Raw genomic sequence first — 24,655 nt, forward strand, 5'->3', positions numbered from 1 at the left:
ATATGATGTAATATCAAGTTGTTTAACTCAGGAGTTCCTGATGAATCTCCCAAGGAAGATACAAGTGCTGAAGAACTGAAAACTGTAGATGAAACTGTAGAGAAAACAGAATCCAGTATGTATCTTTGCTCTTTCAAATGTAGTTGTAGAAAGAAGTAGAGAATGGAAAATTAAGTTTCCAATATAAACTCAGTATGCTATTTATAATGTCTTATAAAATAGGCTATAGTCATAAATGCTGTGACTTACTTTTCCCGATATTTTCTGTTAGCTGTATCAGATCAATCTGGTCCTGAGCATTCTGGAATCCACCCAGAAGAAAATGGCTCGAATGCTGACACTGTCTCTGGCAATGTAGAGGAAGAAACCTCCTGTGAAAAAAGTGCGAATCAAGACATTTCAAGTCAGAGTCCTGAATCCACTGCCAACTCACTTGCTGCAAATGATGAACCTCAGCCACAACCAGAATCCTCAGGGCTTGCAACTCCAGATGAGTCCTCTACCAGAACCTCAGCTCTCCAAGAAACTGATGATAGTGATGATGATCCAGTTCTGATCCCAGGGGCACGGTATCGAGGAGGACCAGGACACAGGTTAGGTGACTATTTATCTCAGCTATTGCTTACCAAAATGCTTTTTTTTTGAATGGAAGTTCTAGAAACCTACACCTCATATCCTTAATTGTAATAACTTGTTCTTTGACAGCTAGCCAAGAGCTTGATGGCTGAGGACATTTGCCTGTATGTAAGATGTGTATAGCTGTATTATCCCTCCTAGCCAGGCAAGTTGCTACATATCTAATACCTGCTCATTCTTATTTCTTGCCTGCTGAGTACTCCACTGCTAAATCTTTGCCATTAATGATTTATCATTCTCCCTGTAGTCGTAAGTGTAGAAAGTTTATAAATTTGCGTAGGCACGCCTTGTCTTTCAGCTGTACTTTAGGTGTTCTTACTTCAGCAAAGCAAGAGCTTTTAACTGCTGTTGTTCAGCAATTCTGTTTGTGTGTAGTACATTCATGAAGACTGGTATGTTCAATTTTTCATTCTTTTTCTGAAGGAGAAAGTCTATGATCCTTTTTTTTGGTTGGTTATTCAATATCAGTACGTATACCTATCAAAAAACTAGGTAGATTGCTAGTTGTCATTCATAAAAGGCACATTTTGTAAGCTTTGTGTATTTCTTTTTTCTTGTAAAATATAAACAGCTATACATACTTGCCTGATTATGTGGTAAACTTAGAACCCAATTTGCTATTGCTGTTTAAATACCTTTGTTCACTAGTTTCAATTCTTGGACTTTCAATTTAAAAACTGTGATAATTATTTTAGCAACACCTCTATTGTTAGACTTAAAATAGCAGTTTTACTTGTTTTAGATGTTATGTAACCCAGTGTCAGATGCCTTAGCTTTACTCCTGTCCTGTTCAAATGCAGCATTATCTTGCTATTGATTTCTTACACTGGCAATGCAAATTCTTTACAGGAAGCATTACAACATACATTCACTAGGAGATTGGAAAGAATTTATAGTTGCACGTAGAGAAGGTTTTGAATAATTTGCAGGTAAAAAAAAAAGAAAAGTCATAAGCCACCATATTGTCCGTAATGGCAGAAAAAACAGTCAGTGGTTTCTTATTACATAGCACGAGTAATTTTGCTTACTAAATGACTTTTTATGAAAAAGCTAATATATACAGATTCTGTCTGAATCCATTAACTTTCCATGCAATAGTAAGTAATTGTAGATAAACATCTAATGGCAGAAGTAATTTCCTCTGGAAAGCTAATGTTCATAATGATCTATTGATTGAAGAGTGAGCTGTGAAAAGCCCTACAATTTTAATCCCATTTCTGTTTTCGAGCCGGATTCTTAGTTTCTCTTCATGCACCTTATGTTGCCTTTATGATGTAATAGTTTTTGTAGTAATGTAATGACGCTTCCAGGTATCATATAGCTATTACAATTTCCCACTAGAGAGGACATCTTGAATGAAGTTACACTTCATCTGATATGCTTTTTTTCCTTCTTTGTGTGCAGAGAGATTTCTTCCAGTAGCAGTTTAAATTTATCATAGAGGAAAGATCATTCAACTAAATTAATGATACAATTAAAATTATTTAGCAGCCCCCTGCTTCCTTATTCTTCCCTCAAATAAGATGTGACAAAAATTGCTGCGTATTCATCAGTGGTTTAGGATTGCCTCCAGGCTTTCATTACTCAGGTTCAAAGCCTGACCAATTCATTTTGTTCTTCTTTTTTGCATATGCAAGCAGTGAAGTTTTCTCATTTGACTGCTGAGCAGACAGATATATGTTTACATTATTACATTCCCTTCTATTTTTTTGGTTTCGGGATTTTCTCAGTGCCCTTTTATATACTGAAGGAAAAGTAAGACATCCTGTGTGTGGTCAAAGGAATTTGGATTTCCAGAGAGAAAGCAGGAAGTGATAGTTTTAAAGGCTAGCTATGAGTCCTCTTAGTATTTATACCACATATGAAATAAAGTGAAAGGAACTAGAAGTCCTGTTATAGCGTATAATTCCTTTTATAAACTAATCAAATTTATGTAAAATTCCCCTGGCCTCTTTAACTACTGGGAAGCTACCTCAAAACATTGCTACAATAATAGGTATAAATTGACCAAAATTAGTCATCTCCTTTTGTGATAACATACTGTTTTGATTGAAATAATTTTTCATGCCCACTGCTTATTATTTGAATGATGTTCATCATGTCCATTTTTAGTTTTTGTCTCGCTACATTAAGAGTGCCAAGTTTTTCTCACTCTTAGCAGTAAAAATTTGTGGTTTTCCTGCCATCGTGCTGGTTCCTGTCTGTGGTCCTCGATCTTCCGCTTCTTTCCTGAATATGGTAGACCAGAATTATGCACACTGCACTGTCTGGATTGATGGTATGAGTATTGCTCTTGGTCTAAAGAAAGTTCTCGGAGACATGAGTGAGCTGTAGTTATATCCTTCTCTCTTGCTTATGGCACTGTCATAGTGGTGCCTTGTGTCAGACACAAGATCAGTTAGGATACTGAAGTCTTTCCTACTTCATAATTTCAAATTAATGTGTTCTTATCTTTCACCAGACGGAAGCTCAGAAGTGTATGACTGTCGAATTTATACTACTGAATTTCTACCCACCTCTTTTCCTCAAGGTCCTACAGTCCCCTCTATAGTCATAAAGTAACCCAAACTTTTGTCCTCAATGCGCTGCATGAGTACATTCCTACATTTTGCTCAAAGACTATTAGCAATATATTAAACAAAACTACCGTCAAGACTGGTGCTTAACTCCACCAGTATGTTTCCTGTAGGCTTACATTTTCTCTTTTCTCGCTTAGTATATTGTGTTACCTAACAACTCCTTTACTAAATGTCATATTCTCAAGTTTATCTAATAATTTAGTTTCCAATGTGTCATCCTATGACAAAATTAATGGCATTAATACAGAAGTAATAAAGTAGATTTTTTTCTTTCTAGAATATCTAGAGGGGAGTTGATGTGAGGTTTGGAGGGTTGGTTTGTTTTTTTTTTTCCTTTCCAGAGAAGGCTATAAGACTAGCCTGCAATAACCTACCTTTTGTGAAACTGTTTTATGCAGTGGCAAAAAAAAAAAAAAGTTTATTTTTAATTTTTCTTTAAGACAAAGAAGTAAAAAGAGGCTGTAGCCTTCTGAAACAGAATGCTAAAATCTGTTTAGCTAATAAAGCTTTTCCAGTGTATAACAATATTGGTTTTATCTGCAACCAATTTTAGGTTTTCTATATACCTAATAACTAGCTATTTTTTTATATTGAAGAAAAATTCCATGGCTGGGGAAATTAAGATAAAGGAAACTATCTCGGAGTCATTTTCTGACTGCGAAGTACAAATTTCTCTGGTGAGAAAGGAAGGGTAGTCTTCTGATTCTGTACTGTGAAATTATGATCTTTACACTTCTTCAGGAAAAGAAGTGGCAGAGCTACCCTTTTGATAGCTCTATCGATAGCACTTGCAGTTAAATAAGTGGAGAACTTCCTGCTACATAAACTCATCTCACTTTAGTTTAGTAAGATGGATGTAGATTTCAGAATTATTAATAGAATGTTGTCCATTTTGCAAATCTAATGATTATAGAGCTTCAATTATTTAAATTTTGTTTGGGTACACATCCAACTGTTAATGTTTTCAAACTAGGATTGGGTCTTTCCTCTCTTACATAGCCTAAGGATAGATACAAGGGACATCATGTCTTTTTGTGGGTGCTTATAAATCTCAAAGCACAGTAAGGATAGAGTTTCTTACCAACTAACCTGAAACTGGGCTGTTGGGAAAGACTGTGCAACAGATACAGAAACATAAAGTTTGCAATTGCTTTAATAATTTGAAAAGGACTTAGAATATTAGCAGCAAAATGTGTAAAAATATCACAATCGTATGGTTGATAAATTGGCTGAGTCAACTGAATGTGGACTAGGAATCAGCTAGGAATAGTTTTGGCACTGGCAGGGTTTAATGCTAACTGGCAACTAAGCACCATGCAGCTGTTTGATCACCCTGCAACCCCAGTGGAGTTAAAACTTGTGGGTTGAGATAAAGTCAGATTAGCAGGACAGCAAAAAGGAAAGATAATAATAACAACAATAGTAACATAAATAAATAATAAAATAATACCAAACAAGTGATACGTAATACAATTGCACACCACCCAGTGACTGATGTCCAGCCTGTCCGCAAGCAGTGATTGCCCCATGGCCAACTCCCCCCCCCACAATTATATACCGAGAATGATGTCATGTGATATGGAATATCCCTTTGGCCAGTTTGGGTCAGCTGTCCTGGCTATGTTCTCTCCCAGCACCTGCTCACTAGCAGAGCATGAGAAGCTGAAAAGAGTTTGACTTAGTGCAAGCACTACTTAACACAGCAATGTTTTTAGTTGTTACTATCAACATTATTCTCATACTAAATCCAAAAAAACAGCACTGCACCAGCTACTAGGCAGAACATTGACTCTATCCCAACTGAAACCAGGACAGACACAGAGGACATTTCTTTGAAAGAAGTAATTGAGAATGTGACATCTGACTTTTTCTGCAGTATTTCTGTAGCCACTGAACATCAGTATAGTAATGGTGAAGATCGGTGACCAAAAGAAGCTACTTATTTAATTTTTTATTGTCATTGGACTAGCCAATACGTGCCCTTTTTAACAAAATATATAAGGAACTGCAGAGAATATTTCTAAATATACTGTTTCGTAGGGCAGAGAAGTTTAGCTGAATACTCAATAGAGAACATAAATTTCTGGGCATTTTAGAGAATCTACAGGAAAAGATCCTTTCCCTTAAATATAGGAGATATGTGAGTTTTAAATCTTGAAGTATGCATATAGTGTATCTTCTTTAAAACTTAGGAAGTCCAACAAATTTAGATGAAACAGAGATAGATAATATGGCTTGCCTTAGCACTCTACTTTGTAATCCATGGGAGGAAAAAAGATCTACGCAAAACACATGTTCCTCATGCACGGAGAGTGCAGTTTTTAATGGATTGATCTTAATTTTCACAAATTAGTCAAAGCAACTCTCTGAGGGCTGCTTTCCTACTTAAATGACTGAATTAATTTTGTTTGGACTTCGACAGGAACTGATTTATGAGCAGAGGCTAAGCCTGGAAAATGTTAAACTAAATGTTAAACTAAAATTTCAAACAAATATGGACATAAAATGGAAACGATTATGCAGCTGCTTCCACTTCTGGTGTGACCTTTGAAGAATTACTGCATTTTATAAGATCAACCTTGTGTACTGTTATGATGTAATCTGAATATGATTTTTGCTGAAATCAAAGTAGTCTCATATACTAACATATTGAGGAGAAGGAGGCTTCTCCGTTGGAATACTTAGAGCACATTTTGTAATAGATGCTAACCTTTTAAAAACGATACCCAGAATTTTTGAATGACTTCGGTTGTTGTTCCCTTTACTAGATATAATATCAGAGGAACAGCGATAGGTGATAGAATAATGAGGTAATTAATTATTTTCTTCCTCCCCTCCTCCTTTTTTATTGCCATATAACAGATTTATCAGGTTCTTGTCTAACTGGCATTTTAAGAATTGCTGTACTCAAAGTGCTATGAATTACAGAGCATATGCTTGACATATTTAGCTGCATGTATTGCATGGAAATTGAAAAGAAATGGCAGTGTATACACGTAACAACCTATTAACCTCTTTATTGTGTGCCATAGAAATTAATGGATTTTGAAAAGTGTGTAATTTGTGAAAAGCAAATTCTTTTTTTTTATTGAGCTGCTAAGGACTGTGTTGTATTTGCATGTGCCACTGCTGACTGGCTTTGTCTGGTAGAAGAGAACACCCAGTTCTGGACAAAAATATCAGAATAAGTGTTTCAAAGACAGTTTGTTTTTTGCCTGAACAAGGTTATGGAACTGAGTATAATTATTAAAGCTATGTTTGAGAATACATATTTAGCAGGAGGCATGCTAAATCTTATACAATATTTGTTGTAATGAAGTTATATGAGATGAAGTGACATTTTCATTTTCCTCATTGAAATACTTGGGAGAATCAGTTGCAGGAACACAAACCAATTTGTGCAGTTTGTTTGGCCAAGCGCCAGAGGGAGAAACTATCTACTGTGATTTAATGCCAAAGGCTGTATTACAGGGGAAATGGGCAAAAATAGTTCTAATGATGAAATTAACATCTTGGCATTGTGTGACTGGAAAGGACAAGACTGAGGTTGTGGTTTCATAAAAGACTTAGCTTGAGTCTTATATTTTGAATGCCTGTAGGAAAAGAGCGAAGATATGCATTTCTTGTCTACAATTCCAGCTCATATTGGAATATGAGTAATGGATTTAACTCTGCAACTTTCTTAAAGGTTCAGGAACCTGTGTACCTTTTGTTCTTTAAATTTCATGATAAACATTTTTTCTATATTAAACATGCTTACCATGGAGTTCTTTAGCTCTTCAGCATAGCCCTTGGGAATATTTGTTTCATATTGCTGTAAATTTAATATAAAAATAATTATGCATTCATCATAGAATCTTTTATCAGTATATTTTTTTCTCAGATTTTCATTGTCACTGTGTGGCATATTGGGTGAAAATTTAAAAATGCTTTGTAGCCAAGAATAGCTGAAATACTGGTTGTGTTGGAAGGCCAGGAATTGACTTATGGGAGTGCATTATGGTAAACATTTCTGTTTGTATGATCAGCAGTGAAATAACTTGGGTTTTAGGCTAGAGTCAGTATGCTGTTCGTGTAATCGTCTTGCCCTTCTTTTTGAGCTATCTTATTGCATGAAGTATGACAGCAGTAGTAAATCTTTTCCACAGCTTTATAGGCTTCTAAAGAAACATGGTTGCTTGGTAATTAAAATGAGTAATATAATCAAATCTTGCTATTTAGAAAGGGCATCTATTTTGATGTGATGTTTGTAGATTAACACTGATAGGCAGCTCAGCTCTACACATCTGCTCACTCACTCTCCTCGCAGTGGGATAGGGAAGAGAAGCAGGAGGGTAAAAGCAAAAGAACTCATGAGTTGAGATAAAGATCGGTACAATGGTTTAGTAATTAGTCACTTCTGAGCTGAATTTCAATTTGGTGATGATTGCCCGCTTGTTCAAACACGCGGATGGAAGTGCTGGGGGCAGGAACATGGTAGCTAGCATGCAGATTCCTCTACACAATCAATGAAGAAATGATCATAAGGCATCAGAGAAATAACTTCTAAGTTAATAGTTCTAAGCTTTAGGTTCCCTGCAGCTGTTTTGGATAGGAAAAATAGTTCAAATGAGAAGATGACAACAAGAGTTAAAAAAAAGTAATAACTCAAAAGAACAGAAGGGAAGGAACCAGAGTATTTAAGTAAAAGAGACAATGTTTGGCTGTCTGTGCATAAGTAAATTTGGAAACTTAAGAAGTGACAAAAATCCTTAATACTGAAAGAATCCATAATGTATTAATCAATCAGAACTGAGACAAGACAGATGGGAAAAGGAAGCCAGCACATGAACTCTACAGCCAGCTACTGTCAGCCTGGCTTAGGAGATGATCAGTCTGTGGTAGAGGTGCTTGGAAGAAGCAGGGATATCAAGGGCACCAGATTAATTTTATGTTCTTCTCTAGAGGAACAAAGTTTGTAGCAGAATTCCAGTAGATTGTTATAGATTCAGTTGATGGATAATTGTTCAGTTTTTCCCTCTTTTGAAAAGCACGTCATTAATTTCGACTCTCTTCTCACTAGTAGATGAGCAATAGTGATTTTAAACCATGCAGGGCTAGCTAGACAGAAATTGTTTAGTAACATAGATTGGGAACTGAGGTATGCTCCTCCTCAAAAAAATTATTTTTTGAAGAGCAATATGTGACATTGTACTTTAAGAAACAAACTAGTTATTTAATTGTGCAGATTGCATAGATTTTAATTTAAAAACTCCTTATTACACTTCAGAGTTTCTAAGCATACAGAAAATGCCCTATGTGGAATTTTTTTTTTCTAGGCTTAACTTACACGTTTACATCTTCTCCATTTCTCTCTATGTATAATACATAGCTGTGGATCAGTCTGTGTCACAGCATTCTTGTGGGTTTGGGTTTTGTTTTTTTTTTTTCTTTTGAACCTATGTTTAACTGAAAGAATATAATAGCTGCACTTCTAAATCCCTATTCCACTCATCTGGGACTTAATTTAAATGTCCTTTTGATAATTAATGTTAACAACAATCTGCTTTGAAGACTTCAAATCTGGCTGATCATAAGACGAAAAGTTGTGCTCTGAGTCATGTCTATATTCTTGTATTTGGAAGTAGTTTTTAAAAATTATCTTCTGGAAGACACACTCCAGCTTCATTGTAAGATATTGTACTGAAGTACCACAAAATTTGACAAAATACACTTAAGTCTTTACACCTGCAGACTAGAAGGTCTGAAGTTGGAGCACTACTTGCATTATTAAAAGCATAACTAAAAGTTCCATTTTGTTTGCTTTACCAGACCTAACATTTTCCATACCATAAAACTAATAACATTAATCTGTATCCAGCATTTCTCAGGCATCTTCGTTATCGGATGCCTGAATGTGAATACCTAATCCAACTGTATCAATTGATGGAGTTGCCTGAGGAGTGCCAACACAAAATGCATAAATTTCATTATTTGGCATTGTGTGCTTGGAACACTACACAATTTGGAAGGGAAGCGGCAACTCTTAGTCAGACTTAGCTTGGGCTTAACTTGAGAACAGCAGGAATTGCCCAGTGCTCTTCTGTATCTGCTGATGCTCCAAGTGATTAGACTTCTGTCTAAATTGATGTTGTCACAGGCAGAAATTGCTCATAAAAAATGCAAATTAAAAAAACACAAAAACAAATATGTTGGCTTTTTAATCGGTCTTTTTTTGTGTGTGACTTGAAGAATGTATAGAAAATCTGTAGTTATGGAAAAGTAATAATTCTCTGAGAGAATCTTTTTTCCTGTAATGTTGTTTGCTCTGAAATGTCATTAGGTTGGGCTCATATTTACCTTTCCTGGAGGAGACTTACGTCTGCCAGGTTCCTGCTTTAAGCAGGTTGTTACTAGAGTGCCCCCTAACAGTACCACAGTTACAGCCATGTGTGCTTGGCTGCATTCTCCCTGTTGAAGGTAATCATTGACTTTACAAGATCACTAAATATCGGTCCATTCATGCCTTTTAAAAAAATCAGGATTTTAAATTCAAAAATTCATTTAGTTAAAAGACAGCGTTTTTACCAAAAGCTGTTTCTGTCCTTCCACGTTTTGTTTAAAAATGCATGATTTTGACTGCTCAATAATCTTGAGGGTTTTTTGTAATGTCTGCATTCAAGCCTAGAGGGGATTTAGAGAAGAACATTAATTTTTCTAAGATGAAAAATTCTGCAAAAACCTACTTTGGATTACCAATTAGTTACTTCAATACCATCTTCTGTTCCCAAGACTTGTTACTGCTGTCTAGCAAGTAACCCTACTGAAAGAGCTGGACAAGTCTACTGCTTTGCCAATCCTAATGATGTTTAACTTCTCGCATTCTTTTACGGCATATCTTTTGCTAATTAATTAATTAGTAGATAGATACACTGAAAATACAAATAGCAAGCACAGTAAGTGATAACTGTAATGCTAGCAGCTGAGCTTCTGAAACCGAAAGGGTCCCGTATTGCTGAAGAGCTCTGTGTGCTGTTGCTAAAGCTGTGAAATCACTGATGGGGTTGGTAGCAGAGTACTTGTTATTACGTGATGCTTGCTTTTACTTTCTCACCCAAAACTCATCTGTTTTAATAACAAGTGCAACCCCAAATGTATGCAAGTACTTGTTTAAAGTTCCTTTAAATGTTTTATGTAGATGTGCCACCCTTCTTTTTTCTTCATATGGAAGTAAACTGGTGAGGAGAATATTTCTGTAGTCTTTAAGCATAGTAGATAAAGAACATGGACTTCTTTTTCTTTCCTCCATTGTATGAAGACTTTTAGAAGAACTCTTTTCTTAAATCTGTTGAAGACTAAAGTTGAGGCTCCACATATTATAAGGACTAAGTAATAAATACAGTATATTTATTTAGTGTAGTATAAGAAGGAAGAGGTAGAAACTTGCCTAGATGTGAGATTTTGAGAGGATAGAAAACTCTCACAAAGGAAGAAGTAGTCTATTTTTGTAGGATTGTTTGCTAGACACACTTCTAAGAAATGTATTGTAATAAATAGTCTGGTGGATCTGTTGGCTAGTGCTTACAAATCTCTTCTAGTTTCTATTAAAAAAATATTAAAATATCTTTCAAAAGCTTAGCTGTATTAGATGATCTTAGTATGACAATTTGTGGTTTGTTGTGTCTGCGTTTACTTGTTTGGGTTTTTTTTTTTTAATTTATATTAATGACTCATTACTTGCATTCATTTTCCTTCTTCGTCTACCTGTAAGATAGCACGCACTTAACCTTAATTTTTTTTGTCCAACTTTCTCTTATGACAAATGCAAAACAAAAATCTAAGCATAATGCAGGCAGAGAGAATTAGTTATGAAATAGATCTGATGGTTTAATTAGTGGAAAAGAGGACTTGTTGCAAGAGTCCCCAAGATCAGTGACTGAAACACCATACGGCATAACTTGTGGGCAAATTGTGGTTACTAGCTTTCTGGTAGCAGCATCCTGAAGACCAAATATATTCAGTTCTGCCTGAGTTTACTTTCCAGAGTCATATAAAGTCCTGTTATGGTCTGACTCCTTGCATTCTGCTAAAATCTTTATATTTTCCTTCTGAGAAGGACATCCCCCTAGGACTGTTCAGGACCTCAAAGCTAACGATAATCCTGATACAGAATAAAAGTAGAAAAAGAGTTAGGTGCAGGGATGTGACAGCTTGTTTATATCTGGAATTGCAAGGATTTGCAAATTTAGAGATAAACAGGAAAAATATGGCACCAGGATGTTTTCTCAGATTAATCAGAAAGTAGATTCCCAGAACTAAATGGTCACAAAGCAAAATGTGTAATAATTTTGCACTGTTATTGTAGGGAGTCTTCAGATGTTTTCTTTACTGCTAATGTATGGGGTAGTTGCTACAGTACTTGCTCTCAAATCATCCCGTTCCTTAGTAATAACTTCTTTAAAGCTGTCTAAATCGTGATTCTTGTCATACAGAAATAGTGAAGAGAAATACATGTAACAAAACTAAACTTGGGGGGGAAACCAAATCACACTGGAAGGCGCACTAGTTCCTTAATAACTTTTTCAGTTTTAAAAACTTCTGGTTTGCCATAGATTTTTTTCACTTCAGAACTTTGTTACCTCATTGTAGGTGGAGAATGTCTCTAGCGCCAAAGAACAGAATAGCATGTGAATTTTGCCAAGAGCTGAAGTTTGTTCTTCAGAGAGGAAATAAAATGTTGCATCACTTGACATTCCACTGTCTTGCATGCTGTTCTTGTTCTAAGTCAGGGTGGAAGAAATGAAAGTCTGTAATTTTACATTTGGGATAACGCTGATGTCTGTTCCAAACTTAAGGAGAGTGTGTTTGAGTGCCTAATTAGTATTTCATAGTTCTTTTTGATAGCTCATTTCGGTGTTTGGAAATGATCTTTCAGTTGTGTTCTCTTTGTCTGCACTTTATAGACGATCTGCTGTTGCCCGCATTCAGGAGCTCTTCAGAAGGAGGAAAGAAAGAAAAGAAATGGAAGAACTGGAGACGCTGAATATTAGACGTCCTTTAATAAAAATGGTTTATAAAGGTCATCGGAACTCCCGGACAATGGTAAAACACTTTGTCTGTTTTGGGAACTGTAGAGATTTTATGGACAAAATCAGTGTAGCTGCCATGCTGCTATGCTTGCCAGAAAAGATATTGTAATGTATAGTAAGCACTTTTGCTTGTATGTTCAGTTGGAAGCCATATAATTTGCTCTAAGTGAAAATTCAAGTTAGCATGACTCGTGTCACTCTGTTAGGCATTTAAGTTTTCTTGAGTTTAAGACTGTTCAGTTGGAAGCCATATAATTTGCTCTAAGTGAAAATTCAAGTTAGCATGACTCGTGTCACTCTGTTAGGCATTTAAGTTTTCTTGAGTTTAAGACTGTCTCCCCTTGAAATCCTTTGAAATCTTGGGTATTTTGCTTAGCTTCTTTTTTCATTTTGTCTGTCAGGTTAAGTACTATAAAATGTTCCTACCTTATGATTTAATCCTCACGTTCCCTTCCAAACTCTTTAAAGGTAAAGATTAAATAATTACTTTGAACAGCTTGGAAGAAAAAGTGAGTATTAAGTCATTATTTTAAAGAGTTTTGACCTCTCTGAATTAAAAAAAGGAAATATTGCTAGCCATTAAGTTGTACTATACTAAATACTCTGTCTTTTTCATACAAAATACTTTACTCCAAGAAAAATGCAGTTACTGTGTTTGTAAAGTGGTGATGTGAGAGAAACAAATATTGTTTTCCCTGCTATTTCCTTTTTTGCTTTTTACTGTATTTTGAAGATATGAAGTTCTGAGTACTAGGTAGTATTTTTTAGGAGTAGCGGACGTATTATTTTGCAGATGATCTGAAGAGTAGTCCCTCTGCCTCCAAAACCAGTTTTGAAGAGTTGTATGAATAGTTTTATTTATAGTAGGGGAAAATGCTTCAGTAAATGCACATTTCAGACTACATAAGGAACAAGGCTTAGAATAAACTTTGATCAATTGCAAGGAATTTTTTACTCTGTTTCAGAAATTAATTTTAATTGCTCAAAACCCCATTAGTTTAAAAGTCAAAGCATCCAGCGATTTGTAGTTAGATGATACTAGCTAAGCTTGCATAAGTGGTCTTAATTCAGACTCCATCTGTGTATGATTATTATACAGATTATTTAATATATTTTGTTGCTTAGTTTCTTTGGGATGTGGGTTGGTGGTTTTGCTTTTGTTTCCTTGAGCGCCTATGAGGAGGAATGTGTACAATAGAAGATGATGTAATTTTCGCTCTTGGTTTCTGTAGTGGCAAACTTCAGATGAATTACATTTTTATCAATACCCCATTTCATGCAAGGCGAGGGTTGATGGTATTTTCCTTTTAAATATGTGAATGACACAGCTTAGAGAGGTCGTTTCCTATACGCCTGAGCAGCCCAGGGGCAAAATTGTCTTGTCAGATAGATGAACGTAAAGTGTTTTAATACACACAGAGAATGAATTAAGCTTATGCAGGCAAATTGAATAGTTCTGGTGCTTTCTTACCTATAAGCATATTTTAAGTGTGATTCTTATATTGTCAGAACACAAAAGATAAGTTTCATTATACTGATGTTTGCTTACACCATTGGCAGAGTTAGAATGTTTTCTGTCCAGAACACAGATCCCTGCCGTGTAACCTCTTGAATGTCATTGGAATACTGGGTATTACTGGTCTTTCATTAAACAGATCTGAAGGTATGGCAGCGGAGGTGTGATGGTAGTGGAATAATAGAGGGTGGGATTTCTTGTTCCTTTGTAGCTGGTAGAAAAAATGCTCTTGTGAGCTTCAAATCCCTTTCTTTTTCTTCAGAATTTGTCTTTTGCCTTGTGCCTTCAGTTCTGTGTTTTTCCTGTCTTTTCCTTACTATTTCTCCCTCCAGTCCTAGTCTTAGATCCTTTTACATATATATACACCATTCTTCCTCTATTCCACTCACTCCCAAGTCTCCAGTCTCCCTTTTAATTTTTTTACTTTAACGAAACAGTAGAGATCTGTGTGTACATAATAAATGGGATAAGTTGTATATACATACAGTAGAAGTCAGTGTGTATGAGCTTGAAAACAAAATTTTTAAATGTGAATTTCAATTCTTTTACTTTATATGATGATTAAATCAGATTATATGAATGTTAGAAATGTAAAATCAGCAGTTAAGATAATATAAAGAAAATGGGAAGAAGTCATAACTGAGAATTAAAATATGAAAATATTTATTATTGGAGATAATTTAGATGTACTTTGAACAGAATTATGAAAAATGTATATTAAAAGGAACTATAACACAAAAGCTGCCAAAAGACAAATACATTGGAAACAAGGTCTTTCACTACAGAATCCAGGAATGCAGCGTCTCTGGCTTATTTTTTAGACATGAGGATGACTTTATTGCACTGACTGTGTCATTGGTATATATTCTGTGGACAAATATCTAAGAAGCCTGAAATTTAAACCTGGACAGACTCACACTGGAAATAAAGTACATATTATTAACAGCAGTAAGGGTTCAACTTCCTAATATGGTTCTTTATCATGATGATTTTCCAGTCAAGGTAGCTGAGGCAAAGCACAGAGCAAGACAATGTCTCCGTCCTTTTTTTTCGAGTGCAGTTTCTGAGAAAAATGTGCAAAAAAGAAAGATAGGGGTGGAGGCACCATCCTCATTAGAGCTTTATATTATGATGGATTAGAAATCCGTGGTAGGATTCTGTGTAAGTAGTGTCAAACTCAAAATTCTGTCCCTTATACCGGAAGTATAATGTATATAAGGGTATTCTTAATTACAGAAAATAAGGAAATTATTTTAAGCTAAATTTCAAACATTGGACATCATCTATGTGGACTATGAAAGCCGCTGCACAGGAAACTTCTGTTTACATAAGTACCTCTTCTGCCCATTGTATATCAATTTAAAGAGTTCATAAATGGCACTGATAACTGTTCAAAGTGTGATCTTGTGTGTAGGATTAGTTTTTTAACTTCCAGACTCTTTTCTCCAGCATAAACATCAGACTATTGTGGAGCTTCCAGCTCACACCTTGTGACTGAGTTTTGACTGTTCTTGGAGCAGTGTCTCTCCTGCCTCTGCCACCCCATCAAACCTCTCACCCTGTAGATGATGTGGGACAGCAATGGAGGAAGGTACTGCTGCCAGACCTGTTCCTGTTTTAAATAGCTTAACAATGGTTGGTTCGATGTCCTACTCAGAGTATAAAATCAGAAGTGATTTCTGAAGGAGTTTCTAATCATTAGCGAAAGAAGTGACCCATTCTTTTTAGTTCAGACTAATGGTTTGACTTTGTTCGGGTTGCAACTTTTTTAGGAAGGGAGGGCAAGAGATGCCTCAGCATGGAAAGATTATTCTACATTTAACAAACCTGATAGTTGCTTCTTGAAAAAAATATTTCAGAGTGGATTTATTTAGCTCAGAAATTGAATAAGCCACATTCTTTCAGGCTGTAATTGTAAGGGTGTCTTGAATGTAACAAGTGTGGCATAATATCAAGTTTATATTTCAAGGAACTGGATACCTGACACTACTGCTAGTTTTCCCTGCCCTGCAGTTTCTGTCATTTATATGATCATTTTCGTCATAATGCTACTTGGTTTAATAGGACAGACTGCTTCAGCTGCTTTCAGTTCCAAAACTGATGAGATTGCAGATCTAGGAAACACTCAAGGAGTTTCAGTTTTCCCACTGAATTAGTAAATACGCTATTAATAAATAATACAGCATTTACTACACAAATAATTATTTATGAATAAATATCATTTAAGAAGTAAAAATAGTAGAGTTTAATATAAATAATAAAACATTAATACATACAAAAATATAAATGTGTAAATGATTATCATATAATACATTATTCTTATAATCCTATGATAATACTGTGTTTTGGGGAGAGAGATGGAAAGAAAGAGAAGGAAAAAAAAGGTTGATTTATTTGCTTGTCTGCCAAAGAGTTTTTCGAGTCAAGTATAGATCAAGTTAGCAATCTTGTAATTGACTGTATCTGCTGTTTGCTTTAATTCTCTGAATCGGCACAAGACATTTTGAGAGATGAGATGGTCACTTAATTAGAAAAGTGTTCACAGCATTGTTAGGAAATGTGTATCCAGAACAACGATGCTGATGAGAGACCAGTAAGTATTTATGGAGCTTAAGACAGTAATTATAATTATATTATAATGAATTATAGCGCTTCACACAAGGAAAGAGGATATAAAGCATTATATAGTATACTAGCCTAGAGCATGAGCCTCCTGTTCCTTACCACCCCACCCTCTGTTTCCATTTATCCAGAGGATATTGTTCCTCTTTTCATCTCATGAAGACAAGGAGCAGAGACTTGCATTGATGTCGAGGGAAGAAAGGCAGAACCAGACAGGAAGCCTGTGCTGTCTCTCCTGATACAGTCCTCCTGCTCCAAAGGAAGCCTTACGCCAGCCTCCCTTAGCTCTGTCAGAGCTTCCTGGAGAAGCTGCCAGAAGGGAACAGACCAAGTGTACACTATCTGCCTCACTTCACTGACTGTGAGGCACTGCAACAAACCATACCATTGCTATGAGAGAGAGTTGGTTTTCTGGAAGCCTTCACGAAGACCTAGAATCTTTCTGCAATATCCATCAGGCAAGGGCATGTCCAGCCCTGTTGTGTTTACTCAAACAGATGAGCACATTTGAACTCACAATGCCATGTTTGTCAATTCCTTCTCATTTTTTTCTGCTTTATAAAAAATTCTTGAGTAATTTGTGCATCTTTCAAGTAAAAATTATTAACACGTTCTTCTCAGAGGTGTGGAATTTCATCCTTCAAATGTACAGTTCTTCAGTCAAAGAAGTCTTCCTTCAATGTTTGAATTAGTTATAATCCATGATCAATATCATTAAAGAGGAGTTAGCTGTAGGCCAGAACCAAAGATCATCCAATTGTATTTTCTGATGAGTACGTGATTTAAAAAATAATATAATTTGTGTGGTGCTAGTTGAGTCGGTGCAAAGTAATAGGCCTTCAAATAACTCACTGCCTTTGCAAGATAGGTCTTACCTTATACACAGCAAAATGTGTACTTAAAAAAATGTAAAGAAACCCCAGAAATCATCCATATCGGCAATGTATTACACATACTCTTTCTTGATAGCACGGGAACACTACTGGTAGGTGGCAAATGTTATCTATATCACTTCAAACATTTTGCAAAGGTGGTCAGATATTTCAACAAAAACATGACGTCAGTCACTTACTGAACTTCCCAAAAGTAAAAATACCCCTGTCTCCAGTGTCATTTCCATCACTTTGGCAAGTGACAAATCTGCTGTCATTTATTTCCGAACTATTCAGTCTGCCCCAACTCCTCTCATTTTTTCTGTTAGCAGCCACTTTACTCCGGAGATCTTTAAGCTTCTGAATTTTCTTGGTTTGATCATTTGTGTTTAAATATTGTTTCTGCATTTGCCGAGCTCTTCCTTCAGAGGCAGAGCTATTGCGGAAACAGGAGTATACTCTTTGATGTGCCTTCCAAGCTAGTCTTATAAAGCAACTGTTGGTTTTGTTTTTACTGCAGATAAAGGAAGCCAATTTTTGGGGATCTAACTTTGTCATGAGTGGTTCAGACTGTGGCCATATTTTTATATGGGATCGACATACTGCTGAACATCTCATGCTGCTGGAAGCTGATAATCACGTGGTGAACTGTCTGCAGCCTCATCCGTTTGACCCAAGTAAGATGACAGTTTTTCACAGTCTGCATATTCAGGTTATCTGTAGTAAAGCATTTTAAAGCTCAGTCTTAAATTCGCCCAACAGAGCATTTTAATGATTAACGAACAACTGTTTATTCCCCCCCCTCCATATAAGTTAGATAATACTGCTTTTAATTTTGCCTTTTAATAATGACCTTTGGGTCTTAAGCTACTCATTACTCAATGTCTTGGAAGGAAAATGTCACTGATGTAGTATTTATAGGAAGTTAAGGTGTAGCAAGAAGAATCTCTGTTTCTTGCCCCCTCAGTGCAGTACGTTTTCCATGACATGAAGGAGGGAAATATGGGGTCACTGAAATGCCAGCAACACTTTGGGAATTGATTTTAGAATCTGATCTCTACTTGTCTGTGTTGAAAAAATTAAGTAAAGTGGCTATGAAATAGAATATGAATTTTATTCATTCTTTTACTCTCACAAAGCCAGTAAGACTGACAGTCTTAAAGAATTGACTGAAAGATTAAAAGAATGAATAAAATTCATAGAAATTCTATTAATTTTTATTTAGGGCAATATATTTATAGAAGACACGGACCAAAGTAGTAGAAGGAATCATATGTTGTCTGACATATAGGTGGAATATCTGAACCATTCTGCAGCTTCTGACACAGTCAAAGAAAGTATTCGTGTTATTTCTTTTTTCATGGCTTACGTTGCTGTAGAGTAACAGTCAACTGTAAATAAATAAGCAAATAAATTTATAAAAATACCATTAGAGGCTGTAGGTTTTTTCAGAAAGTTTGTGGAAATATGGAATACTGTCCTACATTGGATAAGCCTTGAACTTTTAAATGCTTAATTGAACTTGTTTCTGTATGTGTTTGGAGTGTGTGGCTAGGTTGGACACTCTGTCTGGAAGTACCTTTCAAAATGCCCTGTAGCTTTACTGATTTCTTGACGAGTACAACTGTCTTCCTGCCATACACTGAAAATGTAATGAAGAGATCATCTACCTTGTAGGATAGTTAATCTAGTACAGTTTTCCATTTACTGAGATATTTCTATGGAATTTCTATGCCTATAGTGTGTTTGTGCAATCATCTAGAGAACATTCTGCTACTTTCTCTTTTCCATACTCTAACGAGTGTTTAGAAGAGCACCTATTGCTTCTTTATCTTTGAATATCAAATGAATTTACATGAAATACACTGAAATAATCAAATGTCAAAACCATTTCAAATTATCTTGCTTCTATGTTTGTATGTGGGTCTACAAATCCTAAGGATTTGTTATTAACGTATATTTTAATATATTTCTGCTGATGGCCTGATTCTCAGTGGCTGGCTTTGTTCACACTTTCTGCTCCTGCCATGCATATTCTGGTGATTTTTCTTTGTGTGTTTTTTTTTTTTTAAAGAAAAAAGGAAGCTCTTGATGTTTGCATGTGCTTTCTTCACACATATAAATGTAAATTATACAATCTATAGTTCAGATCTTGTATGGAGACTTAGTAATTGCATAGCTCTATGTTCAGCCTGGAAACTGACATTTGCAATTAAAAGCTTAGAGTCAAGTCTTTTCTCCTATTCCAGTTAAGTGCATAAATTACTGATAAAAACATAACACTTGTAATTTAGAATTATTATTACTTACTTCTAGTTCTGGCCTCTTCGGGGATTGATTATGATATAAAAATCTGGTCGCCGTTGGAAGAATCCAAGATTTTTAACAGAAAACTTGCAGATGAGGTGAGAACTTCTTCTTCCTTTTCACAGTGATGTTGCATCTTCCAATTCCTTGCCTTTGGAGCAAATTATTGATATTGAATTAACAGAGCTATTTAACGTTTAACAAATGAGCAACGTATCAAAAGCTGCCCTTTATAATAGCTAACTTTCATATCATTGGCAGCACATAGAAGAACTTTGTATTTGATTAACTCTCCTAGAAATATAGGGTAAGATTTAGTATTAAGTACCTTAAAGAAGTTGGAAAAAAGTATAAACCATCAGATATGGAAGGAAAACTGGCAGCCGTTAAGAAACAAAGGTAGTGCCTCTTTAAAAACAAATCAATTAACTGAAGGATACGCAATGATCTGTAACAGAACAGGGAGTGCAAAAATCAGTCCTGTTAAATATTCTATGACATAAAAGGGAATTAAGGTTGAGATTACAAACTTCATGGAACTTTATGGGAAAAACAAACATTGCAAGCCAAATCAGTTACAAACATTGGTATGTAAAGTTACATAATATATTGTTTTCATACCCCCAAAGAGATAACAATGTACTTAGCTTGTGATGATCACATAGGTGATTGCTGAATATTCAAGTGATTTACATTGCATAATTCATTAAAATGTTAGATGATTTCTCTAAGTAATATATTGGAGCAAATTTGGCTCAGGGGTGGTTTGGGGTTTCCTTGTGCCATCTCTTGGACAACAAGGATATAGTAGACTGGGGTTTTTTTAATTATTATTTATCTGTATTCATGCTATATATATGTAAAACAAACAGTAACCCACAACCCTTAGCCACTACCCACTCATCTCCCTGAAAAAAAGACAAACCGGCCACTTGTGAGTTTTGAACCTTTCCCATTATTTTAGGGGTAGTAATACTGAGTGAAGTGATGATTCTTTGGATACTGTATGATAGTTTTAATCTATGACATATTTGGGGGAATTTGGGGTTTAGAAATATTGCTAAACATAAATGTGTGCCAGAAGTAATTGTACTGATACTTTGTCACTTAATTTCTGATAAAAAATTGAAGATTCAACTATTTTTAATGAAGTATAAAATTTGACCGCATTGTGATTTGTAATTTTACATGGGTTTTGCTTTTTAATTTAATCCCTGTACAGAAATAAAATAGTTATTGTCATGTCAAGCTTGGCTAGAGTAAATGTCTAACTTACCTAAACCAAATTTTTCCATAGAAGGAAAGATCTAGGGAGAAAGAATTGTCTTTGGGTAAAGTTTAGTGTAGGTATAGAACCACATTGAAAATTAAGAGATGCCATGACCTTAGGGAACAGGAAAAGACAGTGGGGATGGAAACAAATCTCTGAGGAAGGAAAAAGCATTGGAAGCAGGCTGTTAAAATGGTGTTACTGATGATGTGCTGGAGAAATAGGAGTGGACAGTGAAAAAAATGGTGGCCCAGTGTCTTCTCGATTTGCTTCTTTTAGGGAGTGATCAGCTCTTCAAAGTGCCTGGTAAACAGCTGAGAATGACAGAAAAGAGGTGCTTTGATTTGGCCAGGAGAAAGGCCACTGCAAGTGTTTGCAGAACATGTTCCTCACAAGAGGAACAAGCTTGAGGCGGAGTCTCAGAGAGAAAAAGAAATGCATTATCTTCCAGACTTACAGCAGCTGATCTAGGAGGAAGAACTGAATAATCGTCAGAACTTGTCTCCACCTAAAGAAGTGTTTCTTAACCTGACAGCATGTGGGGCTTGAGGCAATCGTGTTCCCATTTCTGCATTTGTGTAGTGATAAGGAAAGAATGTAGTCTAAAAGCTGAGAGGTAAGCTGAGGTGTGGGTTTAGAACTTAATGACAAAGCAAGAAGGAAGGCAAGGAAGTACCACCAAGAAGGAGGGAGGCAAAAAAGTAGAAAATATTTGTTAGTGAATTTTTTTTTCCCTTGAAACTAAGACAGTAGGAGCTGGCCTTTTTAAGTCATTTTGAGGAAAGCTGTAGATCCGTTTAAAATGAATTATGGAGCTGAAGAACGTTCCTGAACTGGGATAGAGTAATTGCTTGTGTTCCTTGGATTTTCTCCAAAGGTTTTAAGCAGCATGAAGGTAGGAGTTTAGGGTAACCTCATATCCTTTTCCTTCCCACGTTCTTGGCCAGTGCTGGTGCTAGAACTTTGTTCTCCAGAACAGTTGCCATCTGTAACAGCATTTTCTCTCATCAATCCTTCTTATTTCGTACAAGATTTCATTTCCAAATATTTTTCTCAGTTGCTTATCTTAATATCTACTATGCATGTGGTCGATGGAATGACGATCTTACTAGAATTTTCTTTAGATAGACAATTAGATGTGTCTAGGCAGAGTCCACTGTCTGGCTTTTCTTACCACGTAAAATTGGTGTAACTGTATTCAATAGCAATTATTAAAATTGCTCCCTTATTGTAATTTTTGTCTCTTTAAATGCCTTTTGCATAGGAACTTTGTTATCTACAAACCCATATTGATGCAGTACAATTTTGTGTTTTATTTTTGATGCTGTTTTTTCCTCTTCCCCACCTCCAGGTTATAACACGTAATGAGTTAATGCTGGAAGAGACCAGAAACACTATTACTGTTCCAGCATCTTTCATGTTACGAATGCTGGCTTCGTTGAATCATATAAGAGCAGGTGAGAGACTTCTGAAAATCTTGTTCACCACGTTGGTCTAAGCAATAGTAGATGGATTGAGGAACCATCAAGATCTTCAGCTGTCTGTGGCTGCATTTGGGGTTGCTGAGAAGATTCAAGGGTATTGTTGAAGTGTCTCTTAGAAGCACTTAGGAATTGCTTCTGTATTGGGAAACTAGCAACATTTTTGCAGCTGTTATATTTTTACCTCAAAACAAAGAGCAAGAAAAGAGCAAAATACAGTTTTAGATGTTACCATACTATCCATCCTGAAGTAGCTTACTCGTAATGTAACACTACTTAGATGTTGAAAAATACTCTCTTTTCTAAGGAACAATCAGTGCTGTGTGGTGGGAAGGCTATTGAGGATGATTGGAATGAGTTGTAAGATAAACTGTCCCTGTGGGCTTGGAATTGTCTGGGAGCGAAGGAGAGTGGGAAGATACTGGCCTGTGTGAGATATTAATGAGGCTGCTGGCAGCTGTTCCTGGAGCAGCAGGTACTAGGGTGTTCCTTCAGCAAATGGGCAGTTCCCCAGGGGCTGGAGTTGGTGATTTGAGGTTTTCTGTGGAGAATCATTGTTGGGAGCTGATGTTCCTGAGTATTAGTGCTGAAGAAGTCAACTGCACTGGGTTGTATCAAGACGTAGGGCAATGATGAGACATGACATTGGGGTAAGAAACAAGAAGATGAAGTTTTTGGAGGCTGGTGTAAGGTATGGGGTGGAAACCTAACAGAACGGTAGATGAGGGTGAAAGTGGCAATAGAGATTGAATATGGTGACTCTGGCAGTGGCTGAGCAGAGCAGTGGGGTCTAGTGATGAGGAAGGAGTGAAGCTCTGACTGGCAGCAGCTGCTGCTCAATGTTCTCCTCTCACTGATCTGTGAGGAGAGCCAGAAGGAAGCCTCTGTATCCAGCTCATTGGTGTGCTTTGCCAATGCTGTAAATTATTATATTAAGCTTGCTTTTTCCTTCATTTGTTATGATTTCTTTGGAGTAAAATAGTTTCAAGAACTGCCCAGCACTTGAGTTACAACAGTTTCAGCAAAAATCTATGTTATGGCTGGGTGGAGTATTTCTTAACCTGACAGTGTGTGGGGCTTGAGGCAATCGTGTTCCCACACTCATTTCTGAATTTGCCTTTCTCTAAACTGAATTTATACCAAAAGGTACTTTTTCTGGTGTGTACAGTGACAGATCGGTATGCAGGATTCTAACTGCACTTAGCTTTTCCTCCCCAGAACAGTGTTTCAATCCCTTGTATTCACGATCTCTTTTTAATATTGTGCTTGCCTTCATCTTTCCTGTGCTGAGGGCCAGTCAGCTACAATGTTTTTCCTTTTGTACACAAATTTCACTTTTATGCCTGGAAATCCCTCAGGGCTTTTCTCCTGTTCTCCTTTCTTGTTACATAGAAATGTGAGCATTTCTACCCAATCTCTGCTGTCACTCCATACAGAAATCTTGTACCATATAACGCGCAACCACTGTGCGTTGTGTAACAGCACAGGGAGACAGTATGGTATAAATATTTACCAAAAAAAAGTAAACTTCAGGAGTTCTCTTTACTAAATCTTCTCTGTATCTTTCAGACCGATTGGAAGGTGACAGATCAGAGGGATCTGGTCAGGAGAATGAAAACGAAGATGAAGAGTAACCGGCAGTTGTGTACGAGCACCTAGACATTAATGGAATTTGTATAAGACATTAATTATATTTTTCCTTACAGAGCTTTAGTGCAATTCTAAGGTATTGCTTTTGGATAACCTAACCTTTTGTTTTTGAATGACTGTGTGCATGACTTTGGGAGAGTGTGCTAGAAGATGAAAAGTGCAATGTTTTCCTTAACCTGCAAATGTGGGAGCTTGGATCAATGTTTTAAAGTAACTTTCATTATGGTAAAAACGTTGGTTCAAATAAATTTCTATACTTGCTGTTTGCATGTTTGTTGCTTTCTAATTAAAAGATTTGGTTGTTTTAAGTAGTTCTGTGGTTTTTTCTTTGTGCAACCATTGGTTTATCACCCTGTAACTGTAACAGCATTACTGTCTTTATTTGCTTTCTTTTTTGCAATGTTTGTGAAGTGGCAAATACGATTATTTCTTACAGCAAGCCCTGGGATGCTATGTGAATTTGAGACCCTGTGCCCCTCGGTTGTTGCATTTCCATGGATGTAACGCATACACACATGGAAAGTTGTCTCTCGATCTGTCTTACTATAGTGCCACTTCGCATTTTCTATGCCTGAATCTGTAGTGTTGTGTTTCACTGCTAGATTCATGAGTATGTGCTACTTGCCACAGGAGTAGCAGATGTATTTTAATTTC

At 36.2% G+C, this 24,655-nt stretch overlaps 1 protein-coding gene across 6 annotated transcripts in view; it reads left to right on the forward strand.

Annotated features, from left to right (window-relative positions):
* DCAF6 (DDB1 and CUL4 associated factor 6) overlaps nucleotides 1-24,312 on the forward strand; it is a 90,730-nt gene extending 66,418 nt beyond the window's left edge. For 4 of the 6 annotated variants that reach the window (XM_054060388.1, XM_054060402.1, XM_054060411.1 and 1 more), the window contains 8 exons: nucleotides 32-115; nucleotides 272-593; nucleotides 5,984-6,025; nucleotides 12,158-12,296; nucleotides 17,814-17,970; nucleotides 19,610-19,698; nucleotides 22,222-22,327; nucleotides 23,921-24,312. In XM_054060388.1, coding sequence (XP_053916363.1) covers nucleotides 32-115; nucleotides 272-593; nucleotides 5,984-6,025; nucleotides 12,158-12,296; nucleotides 17,814-17,970; nucleotides 19,610-19,698; nucleotides 22,222-22,327; nucleotides 23,921-23,985 — 1,004 coding nt within the window. In that variant the 3' untranslated portion in view covers nucleotides 23,986-24,312. The remainder of the gene's footprint in view (nucleotides 1-31; nucleotides 116-271; nucleotides 594-5,983; nucleotides 6,026-12,157; nucleotides 12,297-17,813; nucleotides 17,971-19,609; nucleotides 19,699-22,221; nucleotides 22,328-23,920) is intronic. The other 2 variants (XM_054060395.1, XM_054060423.1) reach the window with 1 other exon arrangement.
* Nucleotides 24,313-24,655: the final 343 nt, after the last annotated feature.

The sequence above is a fragment of the Cuculus canorus genome, chromosome 1 (genome assembly GCF_017976375.1).
Source record: "Cuculus canorus isolate bCucCan1 chromosome 1, bCucCan1.pri, whole genome shotgun sequence".
Classification (NCBI taxonomy): domain Eukaryota; kingdom Metazoa; phylum Chordata; class Aves; order Cuculiformes; family Cuculidae; genus Cuculus; species Cuculus canorus.